The following is a 22,228-nucleotide window of genomic DNA, read 5'->3' as shown; positions in this document are numbered from 1 at the left end:
TTGTTAATTTTTGAAGTTTTTAGTGAGTTCATCTTTAATGTTTCGGTCATAATTAAGAAAGGGGCTATACCCTACTCACAAAACCATAAGGATAATCTACATGTTTTACATTTAGGAAATGAGATGAAGGCCATTGTTTCAGATAGAGGCAGCGGCCTGGTCACCACAACACTAGATAGAGGCTGAGGATTATCTACAACTTCGTCCAAAACGCTGTTCTATTGATTGGCAACTTCATACATCGAATAACATCTAACAGCCGAAGAATTATAGTTACAAAGTGCAATCACATACCCATATGTCTGAAATTTCAATTGTTTATTTAACATTTCAGAATGAGATTTTCAAAATGATATCTGCATATTTAAAAGTGTGAATCCAAAAACAACCTTACTACTAACTCAAGTGCATTGGATGGCTAGGACCCAAAAGTTTCACCTAATGGTGCAAGATGTAAAAAGAAAAAAGTCTTCAAGGGAAGATGGGCTTCCCATAGAACTGTCATAGGAAACGTTATCACCATGGTTTCTATGGTAAGCATTTTGAAAAGGGTGAAAGGGATCTAAGTTGTATGGCTCACTATAAGGAACTGATAGCAGAATGAGAGACCGCTCCGAAGGAACTGTAATGGGTTGAGCTCTGGAGCATTGTCATGTGAGCTCAACAAGTCAGCACTGCAGTGCCAGACCAGGCATGGCACCTGCTTTCTCATTGTATCATCCAGCAGGGAAGGAGTCACAGTCTCATCACTTTGAAGGCTCGAGACGCTGCAGGGTGCTGCTGCTGCTCAAGTTCATTCCTCGGCGAGTTAAATGTGAAAAAACAGTTAGCAGGCTCCATTGTAGGGGAGGAAGAGGAGAAGAATGGCATTGAGCGAAAATCTCCCTCGCCAGATCTTATTGGCGGTGTCTCGGATGGAAACTTCACTGCATTACCTAGAGGAGAAAGGGAAAAGACACAGTATATCAGCCATGAGTTGACCCTTCTGTTGAAACTATTTAGGCCCATATTAGGATCTGATCTGAAAATTCTGACCCCTGCGTCAACCCCTATTAGCGCAGTGTTCAAAATTATATGTGTAGCAGATTTACCTCACTTGGTAATTAATGAGTACCATAGAAAACTGCAGCCCCAATTCACTTTGATAGTTCATCCTAGTCAAAATGTACAAGGGGTAAAAGGCATGATAAATACGAGGACATGCAGACTGTGACCGAAGAGCATGTATACCCCATTTTGAAGGGCTAACCTAGTGATAGGAGAAAATTATCTTCCCCGCAATTGTGTGCATGAGCTGTAGGTGAGGGCACTTAATGATGGGGAGCAATTGTCAGCTGTTATTACCCAGCAGATAAAGGCGACAAGACTAATAGTGCTGCCCTCTAGTCAAAACAAGCATTGGCAAAGCCAAAAGCTCTCACCTATGCGAGAGCAATTGGCTTTGTCAATGTGTTTTAGCCATGTTGTACACCAGCGTGGCTACTGTTCAGCAAGTCTAACAGTGAATGGTGTAAAGGTGAGTGGCATGGAGTGGAGTGGTGTGGAGGGTAATGGAGTGTCGTACAGTAGGGTGCTGTGAAGTGGGGTAGATTAGAGTGACGTAGAGTGGAGTAGAGTGTCAGAGTGGAGTAGAGGGGAATGGAGTAGGGTGGAGTTGTTATATTACCAAGTTAGGCCCATGTAGCAAAGCAGGTTATTTATTACATTGTCCTCACGTATAACATTTTCAGCTATGACCATTTGCACATATTTGCATGCATGACAATTTTGGGTTAGTTTCCCTGAAACCAAATTTGTTTATACATCTAGCTTCGCACAACATTATCACAATGCCCTGAACAGCATGTACAAGGTCTCGTTTCGCAATAGGTACAAATGTCATCACTATTTCATCCACGGGGCGGTAGAGCTATCCAACTATCCATAACATCACTAATCTATAGGCACATCACAAGGCTGCTTTTCATTGTAAAATATGAGCATCCCTATAGATTGACAGAGGAGGCGCTTTTGCTGATACTGAGGTCCTTGCATGCCGAGAAATCACAATGCAGCAGTCTGACATCTCGTGAGGGGTGTCCGGTTCATGACCAAGAAGGGGTCCTTCACTCTATCTCATCAGGTAATGGGGTCAGTTCGGACCTTAGGGGTATTCTTGGCTCTACACCTACACACACTCTAGGTACACTTAGAGGAGGGTTCGCATAGTGGGAGTACTTCCAAATACTGCCTTGTTTTATATGTCAGCATATATACATTGTTTTAGCACAATGGTAGAACTATATCTACTATTCACGTTTTTGGTGCTCATAATCACTTTTATCTGTTTCTGTCTATTAATCACTGCAGCACATGTATTCTATACAAGAATAACATTGATTCAATAAATATACTGAAAACTTCCCACTGTGTAGTCTCTGTATACTTTTCTGAGAATAAGTAAGCATGAGTGACTGAGCGAAAGGTTCTGAACTGTTTCTATTCGCTCCCTGGTAGGTTAGGGGGGCTTACGGTGACACTGTGAGCTAGCTGGTCTATAGGCCAATATACCTGTGGGTGTGTCCGGAATAAGTCCAGTACCAAGCCCATAGTTTATGTTGTCCAAACAATGCGCAGATCCTACAGATTAGTAGAAACTACACAACAGAGTGGTGTAGAGTGGAGTAATGTAGAGTGGAATATAGTACGGTGTCATAGACTGGAATGGAATAGAGTGTTGTGGAGTGGAGTAGAATAGAGTGCTGTTGAGTGTCCTCAAGTGAAGTGTTATAGAGTCGAGTGTTGTAAAGTGAATTGAGGGAAGTGGAGTAGAGTGGCATAGTGTGGACTCAAGTGTCAGAGTCCAGTGGAGTGGAGTAGCATAAAGTGGAGTAAAGTGCTGTGGAGGAGAGGCATAAAGTGGAGTAGAGTGGAGTTGGAATAAATCCCTTTCAGATGGCAACAGGCCATGCAAGGCCTACCTGGCCGAACGTGGTGGTTGAGGCCTTTTGCCCCTGAAGTCCCAGGGCCCGACCTACTATGGATCCTGAGCAACTGTGCCAAGTACCCCTTTTGCACTTGACTCTCAGTGGTAGCTGTTGTCGAGCATTCAAGACACCCTTGGGCGTGGGGTGTAGATACAGATCAGTGAGCACAGCTCCTAACTCAAAGTGCAAATAGTACAAGCAATAAATCAATGTCCAGTCCGATACTCGCTTTTATAGAAAAAAAGGTGTAGTTTTATTTCTAACCCAAGACATACAAAGGTACATGACAGTCAATAGCAATAACACAGTTCCCTTGACGTCAGGGCTCTAGTAGTAATTCGTCAAATCCCCGTCCCACCCTCCTTCATGAAACATGTTTGTGGTTATTTCCCATGCACTGGTGGCTGCATCCAGGGAAGGCAAACTATAAGGCAATACTCAAGAGTTCCCCCTTTAACTCATTAGGAATAAGTCATAAGTGTCTATTGAGCCGCAGCGCCATTAGCAGCAAGTCTCTAAAGCTCCAGTTCCTGTTTTACCTGCTCCGGCAGTATGGCAGTATTCAGTGGTGCAGCGAGTGCTGTCTCCTTGGACACTCTCGGGTTTGGATCCAGTACAGCGTAGTCAGTCCGCTCACTAGGGATGCAGCAGCACTTGGCAGCACAGTCTCTTAGTTGGACAGAGGTGCCAGTCTGTTTTGAGTAATCGGCGCTGCTTCCACTCAGCAGACACAATAGGTAAGTTACTCTTCCCCCTTGCAGAGGGGGTGAGGGAATGCTGCTTGGTTTCTCCAGTTCCTGAATATAACTCAAATGAGGTTAGTCCATCCTCTGCAGCATCTTGATGAACCTCTATGACTTTGTCGCCGATTTCAGCAGTCACAAGTCCTGTTTTCCTGGGTGGAACTCGCAGAGTTTCAATTCATGGAATTCTGCAGGGTTAACTAAAATATCACCACGAACTTCACCACATGGCGTGCTGCTTCTTTCTGCCACTTCAGTAGATTTTCTACTTGAGCAGTAGCTTTCTCAATGCGAACAGTAGAGATCTGCTGTGACACCCGCATTGAGAGAGAAATCTCACCAGGAGGTGTTCTAGTGAATGGAAATTGGGCTAGGGGATGGAAATACTTGCTCATTAACTTAATGCGCAGGGAAAAACTCTGCCACTTGGCGGTTAGCGCAGTTTTGCCGGAACTAGTGGGCAAAACTCAGCGAACTCCACCGGCAAAGCAGAAGTTTTCACCCATCCCTACTCCTGACCCAAAATCAGTTCATTGGTGACCCCCATCTAGCATTTGAGGTCACCACAGCAGTGCGGCCTGGTGCTTTTCACCCAGCGTCTCCAATACAGTTCAGAACAAAGCAGCCCTCTCTTGGCATATACAATACAAACTTATTTATAGAGCTTCTGAAGAAGCATCCTGGCGCAAGCGGAAAGTGACTGATAAATAGCTAAGGAAAGATTACAGGGCAAATTAAAAAAGAAACATCTTCAAATTTTTTCTAAAGATAAATTCGAATGGAGCTAACTGAAGACCTAGCAGGAGGGAATTCCAGAGCCTGGCCGTAAGGTAAACAAAACATCTTCCACTTCTCCTAGCTTTACAAAACCGGGGAATGTGAAGCAGTTTTAAACTTTTAGATGTCAATGATCTAGTTTGAGAATAGGCCTGGAGTCTCTTCCTTGGGTAGATGGGACCTTTATGTTTGGTATCCGGTCTGACCCAAAACCCACAATCTCAGATCATACACACCCAGAGACAGGTGCCAGGCCTTTTAAAGCAGCACTTATCTATGCAAGGTCACTGATAAAAAATGCTGTGGCCTTCGCCGAATTTATTGAATCCCAGAGTCTGAACCTAGCGTTCATCACAGAAACCTGGACAGACGCCAGGTCGGACACAGATCTTATCATGGCCACACCCCCAGGCTTCAACATCTCAAGACTAGACCGCTCCCAAAAAAAGGGCGGAGGCTTAGCTATTATCTCCCAGGGACAGCTGAAAGTTTCCTGCAAGGCCCTTCAAGGCACCCCTAATTGTAAAGCTTTGGTCTTCAAAATGACCTTGACCAGCCGGTATTCCTTTAATGGAGTACTGCTTTACAGTACCCCAGGTCCTAGTGCCACCTCCCTACACAATAGCAGTCAGCTGTTGGACATTAAAGTCAATTTTCTCGACTTTATCGTCTTAGGGGAAAATGTAGCATCTAAAGATGTAGTTGCCTTCATTGATCTCATGGGAAGCATGGGATTGGTCCAGTTAGTAGACAGCCCCACCAGTACAGCCGGCCACGTATTAGACAGCATAGTCTCGGACAATCTATATCTGAAATTCTCCTCTATCGTCCCTCTAACTTGGTCTGATTATTCAGCTGTGATGTTCAACATCTGTCCAGTAGCAGCAATGGAGCTGGGGCCCCCTCTCCCAACCAAACTAGTAAAGCGCCCATGGCACAAAATCACCCCAGAAATCCTTACGCAACACCTGGACCACTCCAGACCGGGTCTGCCATTATACTTGGATGAGGCTACAAAAACGTACCATAATTGGATCACCAATAATCTTGATTCCATAGCACCCCTTAAATCAACAACTATTAAAAGGACCTCTCCCTCCAAACCATGGTTTGACGAAATCCTATGACAACATAAGCAAGTCTGCCGAAGGCTGGAAAGGAAGTGCTGCTTGCATTATGAAACCGAGGACAAGGCCACGTACAAAAATGCGATTGCAGACTATAAAACAAAAATCCAAACTACTAAAAAACAATATTATTCCACCAAAATAAGAGCCTCCCTTAACTCCACCATAAAACGTTTCGCCACGTTGCATAAATTCCCAGCCCAGAAAAATACAGGAGTAAACCAAGACTTTTGTAACCAGTTAGCACATGCCCAAACCCAAAGGACCCCCCACCACTACGATAGAAGTTTCAGGGGAGGAAGGCTTTTCAGCAGACACTATCCCCTGCCTTTACAACTTTAGCACCATCTCTATAATGCAAGTTAGGACTATGCTTACTCAGACAAGATCAGGATCACCCTGGGACCCTTACCCCGACAAGATTCTCCACATGGCCCCGGAGGCTACGGCCCTCTACCTTACAGGTATTTTCAACCTGATGCTTTTGGTTGCATACTTTCCGATCACCTATAAGAAGGCATCTATTCTCCCGTTGTTGAAAAAAAAAACTTGGATACTATAGATGCGAATAGCTACAGGCCTATCTCTTGTTTGCCCCTGCCCGCTAAGATCATTGAGAAGGCCATGAACAAAGAACTGACCAAGTTCATGGAGGATAACAAGATATTAGACTGTGTGCAATATGGCTTTAGAAGTCAACATAATACCAAGCTGGCCCTGATCAATGTGTCAGAAGAAATTAGAGAGGCTTTGGATAAAGGTGGGAAGTTAGCTCTGATCCTTCTAGACCTCTCGGCGGCCTTTGATACAGTTAACCACAATCTGCTTGCTAGCCTTCTCTTTTCGGTTGCGATCAAGGGCAAGGCTCTGGCTCTCCTGAAGTCCTTTCTCTCTGACAGAGAACAACAGGTGGAGCTTGACGGGCACAGCTCGTCCTGGTTCACCTTGCCCTGCAGGGTCCCGCAGGGCTCTTCACTAAGCCCAACACGTTTCAACCTGTATGACAACCCTCTCTGTTTGCTCATAAAGTCTTTTGGATTCAAAACAGTGTCTTAAGCCAACATCACACAAATTGTGGCATCGTTCTCTGGAGGCCCTACGTACACTGCACTGAGATTCCAAGAGTATCTGCGCAAAATCGGACATTGGATGTCCCAAAATTGGCTTAAGCTAAACACAGGGAAAATTGAGGCGCTTCTATTTGGTCGTGACACCTCTTTCTGGCAACCAAGCTGGGGGCCACAGGAAATGGGAGAAATCCCCGCCCCCACCTCTATGGTGAAAAACCTTGGAATTTACTTTGATTCCAAGCTATCCTTCGAGGGGAAAATCAACGCAATCACCTCCACCTGTTTCTTCATGATCAAAACCATTAGAAAAATCCTTCCCTTTATCCCACTTGTGCTCCAGAAAGTGGTGGTAACAACTCTTTTATTGTCTAAAATAGATTTGTGCTGTGGGCTGTTCCTTAACATACGAGCATGCTTCCTCAACAAAATGCAGGTCCTCAAAAACGCAGCAGCTCGTCTGCTGACTGATAACCTAAAACACTAATCAGTGGCGCATGCATTACCAACTTTGCATTGGCTACCTGTTAAAAGAAGGATCGAATTGAAGGCCCTCTGCATTGCCTTTAAGGCACTTCATGGACTCGCCCCTGACTTTTTGACAACAAGTTCAAGTGATATCTTCCAGAGAGGCAGCTTCGCTCTGCAACATCTGCAAACCTTCTAATTCCCAGGGCTAGAATGGCATCTGGGGGTGGGAGAGGTTTCATTGCAGACACATCTAGACTGTGGAACTCACTTCCAATAGTACTGAAGACAGAAAACAATCTCCTGGCTTTTCGTAAAGCCTTAAAAACTCAGCTTTTTAACAACTAGCCCATCCTCACTTTCCAAACTCCCTGCGCAGGCTTATAGATTATGAAGAGCCGCCGCGCCTAGACACCTCCGTGTATTAGTTTGCATCATAAATCTACATTTAATTTCATTTCATTTCAAGAGCTCTGTGGGCAAAGATAAGAAGCCTTGAAATAAATCCATTTAATAATGGACAGCGAATTAAGTTGTTGCAGGTAGGGTGACACAAATAGACGTGCTGTAATTTCCAATATTAGACAAGCTGCAGTGTTTTGATTAATCTGAATGGGCTGAGTCAGATACGCCGGAAGACCCAAATATAGGCTATTTGCATAGTCCAATTTCAAAGTCACCAAAGAGTGAACAATAATCTAGTGAGTTTCCTCTGGCACTAGATGCAATATCCTCCTTAAGGATTTAAGAGTTGCAAATAAGCTAGCAGATATTGCTTTGACTTGAGGTTCAAAGGAGATATCCGAATCAAATTTAATACCCAGGTTCCTAGCAGTCAAGGTGGGGGGAGGCAGGTTCCCCAGCTGTGATGACCACCAGTTACACGAGTCAGGACAGCATTTAGTTCCAAAGAAAAGAATCTCAGTGTTATCGTAAATAAACTTAAGACATTTATTGCTCATCCAATCCCCCACCAATTTAAGACAAAGTTTAAAAGAATTCAGGGATTCCATGTCAGTCTCTTGAAAGGATAGGATAGGATAGGATAGTCACTTGTATAGCGCGAACAAATGCCGAGGCGTCTTGGCGCTGGTCCATAGAAAGAGACTACTTCCACTAAGAGTGGATCACCTCAAAAAGGCATGTTTTTATCAATTTTCTAAAAACTTGATGATTGTCAGTACGTTTAACAAAGCCTGGGAGATCATTCCATCGGCTAACCACCTGATACGAAAATGCTCTACCTCCCCATCTAGCTTTTTTCACACGGTTAAGTTTAAGCAGACTTTGGGTAGAAGATCTAAGTGTCCGACCCGGGCGGTAAGGAGTAAAGAGCTTCTCCACTTCCTTAGCTCCCCCCCCAAACACTGCCTTATGAACTAGGCATAGCGCCTTGAACTCTATCCGCTGCTGGACAGGGAGCCAGTGCAATGCCTTGATTCCCTCAGCAACAGACTGGTCTCTAGGTACATCCAGCAGAAGTCTGGCTGCTGCATTCTGCAGAACCTGCAGTCTCTTCAGCAGGGACTTATTCAGTCCCAGGAGAAGTGCATTGCAGTAGTCCATTTTGGACAGCACTAAGGCCACCACCACATTCTTGCGGAGGTCAGGGTTGATGAAAGGGAAAATCTTCCGCAGTATCCTAATTAAATACGAGCAGGAAGAGGCGAGATTGCTAACATGTGCCGAGAAATTGAGCTGGTCATCGAACACCACTCTCAGATTTCTAACCTTGCGTACAGGGGTGGGACATTCGCCTGCCTCGGCCGGCCACCAGGAGCTATTCCATGCGGGCTTTCCCGGGCCAAATTCAATTATCTCGGTTTTCTCTGTGTTGATTTTGAGAAAATTCTCTCGCATCCATTTCATAATTTCTGACATACAGCAGTGTGTCCACCTCTGGTTGATTCGTGATTAGGAGGCAGCAGAAGTTTCTTCATGAGGGCGGAGGAGCGTCACCCCCGCCCTCTGCGAGCCATGCTAAATGTCGACAATAAAATGGTAATAAAATGATTACAAAAATTGACTTGATTTTCATTAATAAAACTGGTTATGCAGAAAATTAAGCCAGATCGGTGACAGCACTGTAAAGCTGCAAACACAAAACAACGAACTGCACTTTGTGTCCCACAACGTCTTCAACTAGAAGATGAACTCAGTTCTTTTTTATGGAACAGCAGGGTCACCCTAGTCCAGCAACTGAATTTTTGCCCCAAAACTGCCAGAGAAAAGAAGGGGCATATATCACTTATAGATGTAAATGGATGTCCATGTAGCTGCTTTTCACATATCAGAAATGGTACTATTGTATAACAGAGTTATTGTGGCAGCATTTGCTGTTCTAGAATGAGCTCTTGAACTTCATGGAAATGTGTGATAAATTAAATAATGCATAACGCAATCAATCTAGTAATAGATTGTTTAGTAATGGAGAAGCTAGTTGTAATAGCCATAAATAACCAAGGTACAGTTTTGTTTTAAAGATATCTTTTGTCTTTGCTATGTGGAGAGTCCTTTCAGCAGGTGAGGTTGGGTTGTAAAAAAGATGGAAAGGAGACTGTCTGACCAACAGCAAAATCAGACAAAAAACCTTCTGTAACGCTCTTTCTGGTGGATATTCCATCTACAGATTTGTCACCTAGTGAATACTCCCAGGCGCCAGACTGGATAAGGAGAATTTTCTCAGCAATTCACTTGCGTGTCGGTCATTTTCAGGCTCTGCATCAGCTCTATCTCACCCAGGAAGTGATATCAGGGCTTTTACAGTCACCACCTCTGCGCTGATCTGTTACCTGCCCACACCATCTGATGCAGAGGCCTTAAAAATCAGATTATGTCAGTGTGCAGATCTCTAGATTGGCATTTTATTAATTTAGACCAGATGAGTCCATTCCATACAATGCGGAGGAGTGTGGGTCAGTGAGGAATCTGCAGTTAGATAGAATGTCCACTAGAAAGAACAACCTTTTCTGCTGAAGAATACTTCTAATGACAGATTGCTCATTGTGTGAATAGATACAAAAGAGGTACCTCACCAGATGGCGGGTCTGTGAAATGACTCAGGTAAGGACATCCTGCAAGAGAGAGTGGGCAATGTGCTCCTTCAGTCAGACCTAGCTATCCAGGCAGTAGTGCTTTGTGAATGTGTGAAATTATGCCCATGTAGCAGCCTGGCAGTAGGCCAAGACGTACACACTGCACATCAGCTCAACGGTAGCAGCCTATGCTCTGGTGGAATGAGTCCTTAGGCTTTCCGGAGGATGTTTCTTGGCCAATCCGTAATAGATTTTAATGCACAGGACAATCCACCGGAAGATGGTCTGCTTCTGCACAGCTATTCGCTTATTCTCTCCAGAGAAGCCCTCTAAAACCTGATTGTAGACCTGATGTTCTTTTGTGTGATCGATGTCAAATCTTATGGCTCTCTTTGGATCTAGTCAATGGAGCCTCTCTTTTTTCTTGGATGGATGAGGCAGGGCAAAGAAAGCTAGCAGTTTGATTGATTGCCCTAAGTAGTGACAACCATTGGGAGGAATGCCACTTTTGTACATAGCACTAGCATGTCCAGAAAATAAGTGTTTTTTAGTTGCTGGACAGGGAGAGCTTGCAATTTATCACACAATGACCTGACATTTTTGCTACGAGGAATTCTTTCTTCAAGGTAAGCAGTCTGAGAGCGCAGCTGTACATTGACTCAAATGGAGTGCACAGGAGGAATATGAAGACTAAATTAAGGTCCAATGAACTCTCACAAATGGTGTTAGCAGGAACATATGGGTCATCCCTCTGAGGAAATGTATCACAACAGGGGATTTAAATAAAGATGGGTGATCGGGCAAAAGTAAGAAGGCTGAAAGAGCACACAAATAACCCTTCATTGTTGCCACAGCAAATTATTTTTGGTATGATAAACAAAATAGAAGAATGTAAGACAACTGTTGCTGTAAAGGCTGGATATTTCAAGTGGAAACAATAGACAACAAACCTCTCCTAGCATCCCACATTGATGGTGTTGGTGGAGGAACGCCTATCTGTCATAATGGCACTCACTACTTTGAGAGGGAGATCAAAAGCCATCAACTGTTAACACTCAATCTCCAAGCATGGAGGTATACATTGTGCAGGCTCGGGTGAAGGATCCTGCACTGCTGCAGACAGAAGGTCGTCCCAGAGGGTCAGACAAATTGAAGGACAGATGCTCATGGCCAGAAATTCCAGGTAGCACGCACTCTTTGACCAGTCTGGAGCTACTAGGATGACTAGGGCCTGGTCGTTCCTGATCTTTTTCAGAATTTTGGGCAGGAGGGGTATAGGCAGCAATGTCTTCAGGAGTCCCGAGCTCCAATCCAAATGAAAGGTGTCTTCAAGGTAGAACTGCGTTTGGGAAGAACAACATGCAAAAGCTTGGACGCTACGCTATCTCTGTGGTGGCGAAAAGATTGAGCCTTTGATCACCAAGTGTGTACCATTACTTATCCCTGGAGCCAATATCAAATGCTGTGTTAAGGTTGACAAACGTGAAGTAGAGGCTACCACTTTTTATAGAATAGTATCTGTTACTACGCATGCCAAAACCACGCGTGGCTTAATAACGCAGTCAATACCATGGCTGTGTCGTTACCATGAGTTCCATTACAACGCAAGTCACTACGACTTGCTGTAGGGAAGTGCTGGACTTTGGAATAGTTTAAATTACTATTCCAACTCCAGTCGGTGTATCAGTAGGGAAGGGGTTGGACTTCCCACACCGCATTCCCTAAATCAAGTCGTTGTAATGACTTGCGTTGTAATGGAACTAGTGGTAACTTTGCAATTGTGCTACTGACTGCATTGGAAAGGCACTACGATGTAATGCCTGATTTGTAATAGATGTTTCCCCTTTTTAGAATTACTTCTTCCCACCTTATTAATTAGAACCTAAACACTTGAACGACAGTGCTAACTTCAAAACGAAATCCAACCAGAAACTGTGTTAGGATTTTGTTTTCATTGATCCAGGTAAGGAGCCTATCTATTAAAAGTTTACAAACATTTCTTTGACTGGAATCAATGAAGCTAATTGGGAGATAGTTAACTGGGTCAGACTTTGGGCCTTTTTTATCTACAAGAATAAGCTCTGCCCCTTTCCATAAGGTTGGTATTTTGCCTGCTTTTATAATGGCATTAAAAATGAGGGTAAGGCAGGGTGCCCAAATTACCAGTTCGGACTTAAAAAGGTCCACCGAGATTCGATCTAATCCGGCCCCCTTTCCTGCCTTCTTTGATCTAATTGCCGTTGTAACTTCAGTCACTGTAAAACAGCAGCTAGCTTTAAACATATCTGATTTACAGGAAATCATACACACCATGGCAATCAACATGGGACCAGTCTTATCAGGGTTCACAAGGGTAGCTGGGGAGCTACTATATAAAGTTTTGAAGTGGATTACCCAGTCTTGTGGAAGAATATGTGATTCTGGCTTAATCCCATTTGTCGTGGTGCCATGTGCGATTATATGCCAAAATGCTGCTTGGTCCCCTGATCATATTGCAGACACAATGTCACTTCACATTGCTCTATCCCAAGTAGATTTTGCTTGTTTTTTGGCAAATTTATAGTGAGTTCTAGCTGACATTATAGCCTGCGGAGTTCTCTTTAAGAGCACAAAGGAAATTGCTCTTAGCTGACCTACAAACCTTATTGTATCATGTAGGATCTGGCTTCTGGGGGACATTCTTACATGGGGGGAGCTTAGTAAAGAAACACATTTTCAGATTCCCAAACCATTTGGAGTGGACAGCCATAATCTAATTGGGTGCTACCTATGGATTAGTGCAGTGTTCTTACAGTGTAAGTCACTGGTTCTGGTGTAGTCTGTAGCTGGAACCAGGACAGTGGTTAAAATGTAGAGTGTTGCAGGGTTCCAGGCTGGGGGGATTTGATATCAGCAGTGCTGTTATGTCATGTTTCTGAGCAGCTCTGTGATACAAATAAACTACGCTTTGCAGCAACTGCAGTGTGCATGTGTTCCTGTACAGATTACCACACTTTACGTGGGGACGAGTTGCAGAGCTGCCGCAGGACCCATGCAGTGTTGGTGTGTTGCACTAAAGGAAAAATAAACCGCAAGTACTGTAATTTATAGTCCCTTCCTACCTGCTGGTAGTGTTTCTGATAGCCGGACAGCGACTGCTACTTCTCAATTGGCCATTTCAAGACGTTCCGGGGGTGACGTCAGGCGTTTATTTAGGTTTTCTTCTTTTTGACATCTCAAGTGGATTTACAATGCTACGTACCTCTGTGACACTTCATTACCTCCGGCACCTATCGGCCTACGCCTCTCCAGTGCTATTTTATTGTCATAGTGACGTTGTGGTCAGCGCCGGACTGACTGTAGCGGGCACCGGGTGTTTCCCCAGTAGGCCGCCAGGTTGGGGGCCGGTTTTGGCCCCCTGGGGCCGTTTTTGTAACAGGGCTGCTTTTGCAGCATAGCTGCAATATCGGCCCCATAACAAAATCGGCCGAAACCGGCCCTGGAAAACAGCTCAGCCCACCCCCAACCACCAGGAGGACTGGATGAGCACTTTGCCTGGGCTGTTTTTGGTTCTTAGTCCGGCCCTGGTTGTGGTGCATCTCATGGTAACCAGCCTCCTGTGTAGAGCTCTTGCTACGATAATTACTCCGCTGAAGCGCACGGCCTCAGCGTTCTAAATGCGCTTCGTGTCTGTTGTTCACGGCGGGTGTATCAAGTCAGATTTCGCTTATGCGAATAGCAACAACCATTCATGTTGGCGTTGGAAGATGATATTCCTCCAATACGCACAGCTAATTAATTTATTAGTCTTCATCGTGTTTTCCATCAAGTTGAGTGAAGCTCATATGCTGATACGCAAGGCCAGCTTTTATTGACGATTCATAGTTAATTTGTTTGGTTACTTTGTTTTTCATGCAGTATTGGGTACTGTGTAGTTAATTTTTTTCTTCTCTTTTGTTCTTCACGGTTTTTCTGTATTCTGCATCTTTTTTATAATTATTTCTGCATTGTTAAAAGAACCATGCAGTTGGTAAATCCTCTTCTTTCATTTCTGGAATCTCTAGGTGAACCACCTGTGGATTGGAATAACTGGTATGATGCTTTTGAAACTTACTTAGCAGCTATTGGTGCCTCAAGGTTCTGCCCTGAACGTAAAAGGTTTTCATTGTTGCATTCCTTGAGGTTTGAGGGACATGCCATCTTTAAGCATTTACCCAACATTGACGATTCAGATTTGGAACAGTAATATGACTAAACAGTGTGTGAAAAAAATCAGACAAAAGTTTTGACGTTCAATCCAGCATTGTCGTTTTGAGACACAAATTTCCCATGAGGAGACAGATGACAGGGGAAAGTGTTGATCTTTATGTATCTGCTCTTAAGGTGCTAGTAGCAGATTGTCATTTTGAAAATTTTACAGACCAGTTGGCAAGGGATCAGTTTATTTGTCACTGCTCCAACAAGGCTATTCAGCTGAAATTGCAGTCACTGGCTAATCCTTCGCTCGAGGAAACACTACGCATGACCTACAGCATTGAGACATCGCAGTTATCTGTGAAGGAACAGGAAAGACTGAAACTGTGAATGCTGTATGGCAGAAGAGCAAAAGTTCTAGTAACACTCAACCAAGGGAAAGCACTAAAACTGATAAGTTTTTTGAACAATCAAATGTGTTTTAGGTGCGGTAATCTGTCACATATTAAGAGTAGAAGATCGTGTTAAAGAGCAAACACCCAGAATATCGAGGTTATCATCCAGCCTCTGATTGAGTTTATCGTCTCTCCTTCGGTAAAATAGGTATGACTGAAGGAACTGCGGTGGCCGTATAGGTGGGGAGCAGGGACTGTGTTTTGTTTGTATTGGAAAGAGATTGCCAGGGTGTGTGGCTACTTGTGCACAATTACGTCTAGAAGTCTTCTGTGATGATGTTTGATTTGGTTTCAGTTTTGTAGAGTGCGGCGTATGCCCATGGGTGTCTTGGTGCTGCCTTGTGCTTGAAAGAGGAAAACTACCCAAAATATGTTCTACAGGGAAAGAGTAAACAGCCAAGTTTTAAGTGATTTTCTGAAGGCAAGGAAGTTGGGTGGATTCCTCAGATGACATGGAATTTGATTCCAGAGACGGGAGGTAGCCTGAGAGAAACTTTGTGAATTAAAGGTGCAGACACTTTCCTAACTGTAGCTGAATGAAGCGATCTATTAGGGTTGTACCAGGAGATTTTATTCTTAAGAAAATAAGGACCGGTGTGATTAAGCGTTTTGTATGCTATACAGAGTGCTTTGAAGGCAAGTCTCTTGTTGATGGGTAGGCAGGGAAGTGTTTCCCTGGCCTTGGAGACTTGTTCGAATTTCTTAATATTTTAAAGAACTCCTGACTGCAGCATTTTGCAGTCTCTGAGGTCTTCTCAAGATGCCCTGCTGAGTCCCACTATGAATGGCATTACAATATTTCAACTTTGATAATGCAAGGGAGGTGACCACTGTTTTGTGCAAGTCAAAAGGTAGGAAGGGAAGAATTTTTATCAACATTTTGAAAACAAAAAGCACGAAGAAGTGAGTTGGCTGGTCTGATCTTCGAAAGAGAGAAAGGAATCGAGAATGATTCCCAAGTTCCTTGTTTTGGGTATTAGGATGAGAAGAGAGCATAGAGATGGTGTACACCAGATATTGTTCTAGAAGGAGGTATGCAGCCCGAAGAGGAGAACCTCTGTCCTTTTGGAATTTAATTTCAGACAATGGGAGCTCATTCAGTTGACTAGTGCACTTGTTCAATCGAGACGCAAACTCTTCAATGTTGTTTTTCATGGATATCACAATTTGGGTACGGTCTGCGTGGAAGACAGTGGAAAAGTCATACAATCTTAAAAGTTACAGAAAGGGAGCCACATATATATTAAATAGAGTGGGGTGGAGCAAAGACCTTTGCAAGACTTCACAGGGTACGGTGAAAGACTTGGAGATAAAATCTCCCATGTTGACTGTCCCTGTCGTCAAGAAAGGAGCAAAGTAACCTAAAGGCAGAGTTTTAAATACCTGTCTCAGTCAGCTGATGACACTCACCGTGTCAAAGGCTGCGGAAAGGCTCCAAAGGACCACCCAGCCTTGCCTCCCTTGTCCATAATGTCCCTAATCTCCTCTGATACTCCTACCAGTGCAGTTTGGGTGCTGTGGGCTTGCCTGAAGCAAAACTAGGCTCTGTCTAGAATACTATTTTGGTCCAAAAATGTAGATAGAGAGGTGTAAATATCCTCTAGGGCGTTAGCAAGTGTAGGGAGTCGGGATATCCGCCGAATGTTCTTTTTCTCTAGGGGACCTAGCATTGTCTTTTTGAGAAGAATAAAAACAACTGCGGGTAAACAACTGGACTGCAAGATATTATTAAGCAGTAAAGGCAGTGGGGATGCAATGAAATATATTTATTGCAACACATTAGTGGGGCAAGGGTCCGTTGGGGGCTCGGGACTTTGTGAGATTTATTAGCTCAATCATGTGTTCAGAAGAAATTATGGGAAACTCGCTGAGAGCTGAAGTGCTGAGATCTAAGGGAGTTGCAGCTGGGAGTGATGAAGCAGTCTCCTTTTTCAGGTTTAAGTAAACTACCTCTACTTTATTTCTTTAGAAATTCGCTAAGTTATCACAAAGCTGTTGAGTGCGTGGTATTTTAGTAGTGGTTCTTTTTAACAAGCACTGTTTTATTATACATTTTTTTGGCCTTCTTGTCAGACTAGAAGTTGAATGAGGCTTGAGAGCTGTTCCGGTTTCGGATGGCCCTCTTGCGTTAACTGCCACGTCACTCAGTGGAGTGATCGTTTCCTTGGGGTTCCCATGTCAATCCGTTGGCTTGATAACTGAAGGACAGGTTGCCTTTTGGAATTTAATTTCAGACAATGGGATCTCATTCAGTTTACTCGGGCACTTGTTCAATCGAGACGCAAACTCTTCGATGACTGATGAGAAACTTCCGATGGAGTGGCCATTTTGATTATGCCTGGATTAGATGGATAGTTTTTGTTAAAGACAAGGGAACCCTAAAAGGTAAAAAGGACCTAGGGAGTCAATTTTTGAAGGAACAATGGTCCTTGTGAGGAGTAATTAAGAAACCACGAAATAAATATAGAAATAAATCAATTCTATATATAAGCTATCAGCCAGATAGTGTAATTTAATGAGAATTAAACAATGTCAAGAAACAAAATTAATAAGTAGTGGTATACAGTCCTGTATCCGATTCCACATAAATAACCAAAAGGGTGACAATTGACAATTTACAAAGACAAATTTTGAAACAAAAGAACATGAAGTAAACATGTGACACCTTAAAACACTGTACACACTAAAAATGTTATCATTATGTGTTACGGTTGTAGCCATTTATCCCGCTTATTGCAATTTTTGTATTGAAGTACAAGCAACCGTTTGTTTCGCCTGTTTGCTTCATGTTCTTTTGTATATATATATATATAAATAAGACAATAAAAGAATTTTTTTTTTTTAATAAAAACATACAGGTGTGGTACTGACCTTAATGCGATTGGGGTGTACGTGAAGCATGCAATGAGACCTTGTAAAGGCGTAGAGTGTGATTGAATCTGCATTTACAAGCCCAACGGGAATTTCATTATTGACTTTTCAGACAATACATTCACATCAAGTGGATATCAAGGCATGTGCCCATGTTAAATAGTTGTAATACAGTGGTATAGACACATTTTATAAATTGTGCATGTTTATTTCCAAAACATCACTATAAATTGTAAGGCACTACACAATACTGAATAATGCAGAATGTTGGGGTGTCCGCCTCAGAGGTGGTTTATCTCATACTTGTGCTGTAGGCATAGCTCTAAGGTTGTAATTCATTATGCCAATCTCAGTGATGTGTGTAGTCTATTTTATTAACCTATGGAGAGTTGTCCATAGAGGCTTAAAGAAGGTGTCTTTACAGTGGCAAATGTATACCTCTCAAACTCTTAAAATAGCGGGTCAAGCAAAGTCTTTAGGAGGTTAATCCAATTAAGGTGAATAGAAAATGCTCCATAGATGTAGGGTGTTTAATTACTTCAAATATACAAACCCAATAGGATAGTGTCACAATGATTAAAAGCTGTTATCAATTATGTCATCTGAGATTTATTCAGTGATGTCATCAACGATGTTGTTTAACATAACATGAGTGATGTAATAGGTTACGTCATAAGCAGTGCATGGTGGGGGTGCAAGTTCCAGTTAGGTTAGTAAACTAAAACTGGTAAATTTCAGTTTTTTTGGTTTTACATTTTTAGTGTTTACCTATTTTAACCCCTAACGGTAATGTCAGTGTAACCTTTGCTTTTTCAGAGACAAAACCCCAAATATATTTATATACACACATCTACACACACACATTTAGTATAGTGACTCAGTAATTAAGGTTAAAGGCGATTTTTGCTATGCTTATAATTTGGATGTCAGCTGATGAGTTTGCACAAAACTTTGCAATCAAATAATATAACTGGCTATGTTTGGTATATCACGTTTTGAGCAGATCCTCCCAGGGGGGGGGGGGGAGGGGGGACAGGAATAAACAGGAGTTAAAAAAATGTTTTTTAAGTTTTAACTTCTTCAGGAAATGTGTCTCTCTACTACAGCAAAAGCCACTTAAGGGAATTACATCAAACTAGGCATGAAATTATAACCTAAAAATTGAGAGATATCTTGACAGTTGAAAAGGTGATTTTAGATTTGCTTTTAAATTTACCACCATTTGTCAAATCTGTATACAATTAGGAAGACGTTTAACATTTTTACTTTACTCATGGCATTTTCAAAATTGTGTGGATCAAGGGTGGGCACAGTTAAAGGGAGGGATCAAAAAGTTGTATAAAGCTACAGACAAGGGTTGAGGCAAACACAGAGACCGCACCTGTCGGAGAAAGTTTTGGCAAGTGAGGTCGGTGCAGGAAAACCAGGGAGTGCTCCCTTATCCACTCCCTACTTGGAAAGCCCAAAAAATAACAATATAACAAATAGGAGTTCCGCACACGCAAATTATTACGCCACCGAGGCGACAGATCCACTTCGCCTCAACATTAGCTCCCTATTATCCACTCTCTCGTTTATAGTTACATGGTCAATAGCATGGAACTTGACATTTTTGTTATCTGGATGAGCATTACATATGTGATTTGCAACAGTATATTTGATATCACTATTCCTTATTGCTCTGACATGTTCTTGAATTCGCAGTTTGAGACTGCATACACTGCTGCCAATATATATCTTGTCACATGAGCATATGATTATATACACAGTGAACGTGGTGTTACAGTTAATAAAACTGTCAATCATGTATTCCTCTGATCTATTATAACCGAAACTGGCGATTTTGTTTGTTCCAAGTTTGCATATGCAGCAGCATGATTGGATATACATTAATAATTTGCGTGTGTGGAATTCCTATTTGTTATAGAGGGATCAAAATGTGTTTGTTAGTAATAATATCTAGACACCATTTAACAAATTGACGTGAATTTAGGCAAATTGTATGGGTGTTTTGCTTCATAAGTACTCTTGCTCTATGTTTCCAGACAATGGGCCTCTTTTTAATGGGGGAGTACATAGCTTTACCCTTAGGGAATCCACCATTATCGCCACACATTGGCCTTTGGGATTTCCACACACAAAGACAGCACCCAGATCTTCTTTTTAAAGACTTTGAAATAGCAGGATCCGAGACAGGCTTTTAACAAATGTCCTGAGTCTACTTAAAAACCTGAGGCTTTGTGCCTATGCCAAGACTTGGTGGAGAAGATAGTACAACTTCCAAACCACAGATTCCTTTCTTTTCCAGCAAGGGTGATGGGATTTCAAAGGACAATTGACCCAAAGCTTTGGCCTGGACCATCTGGCAGTGGCCACAAACATTGGTCTCTGGGTCGTAGCCAAAAACATAGGTCCCTGGGTTGGTGTACTGCTCTCCAAGGTTCAGCCTCCTGGGGGAATGGATCTGTAAAATGGATCCACAGTAGAATGGTCACCCGGGAAGGTTAAGCTGCAGTGGTAAGGAACAGAAGTTGGGTCATGCCTGATTGTACTTACTGGCCCAGGACGACTGGTGCCATTTACTGTGTCCTATTTTTCTTTGGTCTTCAAGAGCTGCACTGTGGATGCAGGGATTTGCACAGTAGCAGGTGGAATCAACAATGGAAATTGAGGGTGCTGGCCTAAATAGTCTCCCTCGCTTTTATCTTCACACTCAGAACAGCCAGAAAAAAAATGATATGCCAAATATCGAGGATTGCAAGACGGCAAAACCTTAAGCTGGATTCATACACTGCTGAGGAGAGGTTTAGCAACACCTGATCTAGCTGCACCTGGTCCTTCAGTGCAAGATTAATGTGCCATGGAGTCAACAATTCAGGAGGGAGGAGTGGTTTACAGCCGGGGGAGAGTCCACCATTCTCTGAGCACTGTGGACGTATCCAGGAGAGAGGGACTGCCGGTAAATGGAGAGGCTTCCAAGAGCGCTGAGTCGGTGCCGGCAAAATTGGCACCAAATATTGCTGCTTGGGGAAGTGGACTAGTGGAGAAGGTGGCAAGGCCACATATATCCTATCTGATGCACTCACCATCAGTGTTATGACAACTTACCACCAGGACAGGACTGGTTAAGTGTTCTAAAACGGAAACCAAGTTAAGGGTAGTGCCGCTCAGTGAATCCGTTTTTTTTTTTGCACCCTGGGTTTTAGAGTGAGTGACATTATACCAGACGAATGGGTGAGGCATGCCTCCTTTCTGCACTAAGGCTTTCTACTTGCTATTTGGGTGAGCTACCACTTACACAGCACAAGAACTAGACTTAACAGAAGGGGAAGAGGAGGAATCAAGAGATGGGACTACCTGATTAGGCTGGTACTGCAACAAATACGTCTTCCAAGTCGAGCTGACTGATGTACAAGGCTTATAGTCTCCAAACTCACCAGAGCAAACTGAGACTTGGCCTTCTGACCCATGCCTAGGCCGTCTTGGCAATTCAGTAGAATGGCTCCACAGACCCACTCCAAGGACAGATTAGATGCAAGAGCTGATTGCTACCTCATGTTCAGACCAAGAGCCATTCTTACCTCAACAATGCAATGTAGTTTCACGGACAGGTGGGGGTTTGGTCCCTGAAGGAAGGACCCCAGCTGACAGGTGATGCATAACATTAAGCTCTATTAGGAAAATTGTGATAGGCTGGCCTGATATATGATGTACACTTATGTAGGTGGACACCCTGCACCAGTCCAGACAACCTGTATGGTGCTTTAGGAGGTCTTAGACAACCTTAGAAAGCTCTCTAAGTGGTAGCTGTGGAGAGCAGCCTTCAGGTTTAGTGCAGAAGGAGTATAAAGCAGCTTGTTGTACCAGAATGCGATCTTATAGGTATAGATGAACTGAAAAAGAACCACACAAGGTATTTATAAAAATATGTATTTATTATATAATACTCACTAACACACCTACCTGGAGATATGCATAATGCATACAATACTTTGCGTAGAAATTACGTAAATAACAAAGAATATATAGTGAACCCCAGAGGGGACAAAAACCATCTATTGAGAAAGTGGTAAAGGAACCTGGACTCATGTCGAGACAAGGTCTAGAGGATGTAGAAGTGCTGGGGACCCAAGGTGAGTGACTAGGAACCCCACGAAGATCGTGTGCAGTGTGGGAACACAAGCGCGTTCTCCGTACAAATCAAGTAAGTCACAGTTGCAATTTTAAAGATTAAGGGCCCTACCCAGTGGACCCTGAAAAAAACCAGTGGAAGACAAGAGGATGGAGAGCCACCCCATCCATGGATACCCTAGCACCCACGTTACCTACACCAGGGAAGCCGGGTGCATAGGTGTGAAGTGGTGTCAAAATCTGCCGTCAAACACAATGGAGGAATTCAGGAAAGTGCTGCTGCTGGAGAAGGAAAGAGTTTCCGGTGAAATCTGACGGTGGATTCTGGTTGAGAGGAACCTGCAAGCAGAGGGAACAGAGTCTATGTCACTCAGGAGTGACCCGGAGACCTGGAAGACGAATGCCCACCGATGAC

The 22,228-nt window shown here is 43.3% G+C and overlaps 1 protein-coding gene across 8 annotated transcripts in view; it reads right to left on the bottom strand.

Annotated features, from left to right (window-relative positions):
- Window positions 1-303: 303 nt before the first annotated feature.
- The window catches only part of CCNB1IP1 (cyclin B1 interacting protein 1), a 288,316-nt gene continuing 266,391 nt past the window's right edge, over window positions 304-22,228 (bottom strand). For 7 of the 8 annotated variants that reach the window (XM_085649885.1, XM_085649886.1, XM_085649887.1 and 4 more), the window contains exon 5: window positions 304-935. In XM_085649885.1, the coding sequence (XP_085506011.1) occupies window positions 736-935 (200 nt within the window). In that variant the 3' untranslated portion in view covers window positions 304-735. Of the gene's footprint in view, window positions 936-17,682; window positions 17,751-22,228 lie in introns of all 8 variants that reach the window. The other variant, XM_085649893.1, reaches the window with a different exon arrangement.

The sequence above is a fragment of the Triturus cristatus genome, chromosome 3_2 (genome assembly GCF_964204655.1).
Source record: "Triturus cristatus chromosome 3_2, aTriCri1.1, whole genome shotgun sequence".
Lineage (NCBI taxonomy): Eukaryota > Metazoa > Chordata > Amphibia > Caudata > Salamandridae > Triturus > Triturus cristatus.
Note: the sequence above shows the minus strand (reverse complement) of the source record. Positions and strands in the feature narration are given on the sequence as shown.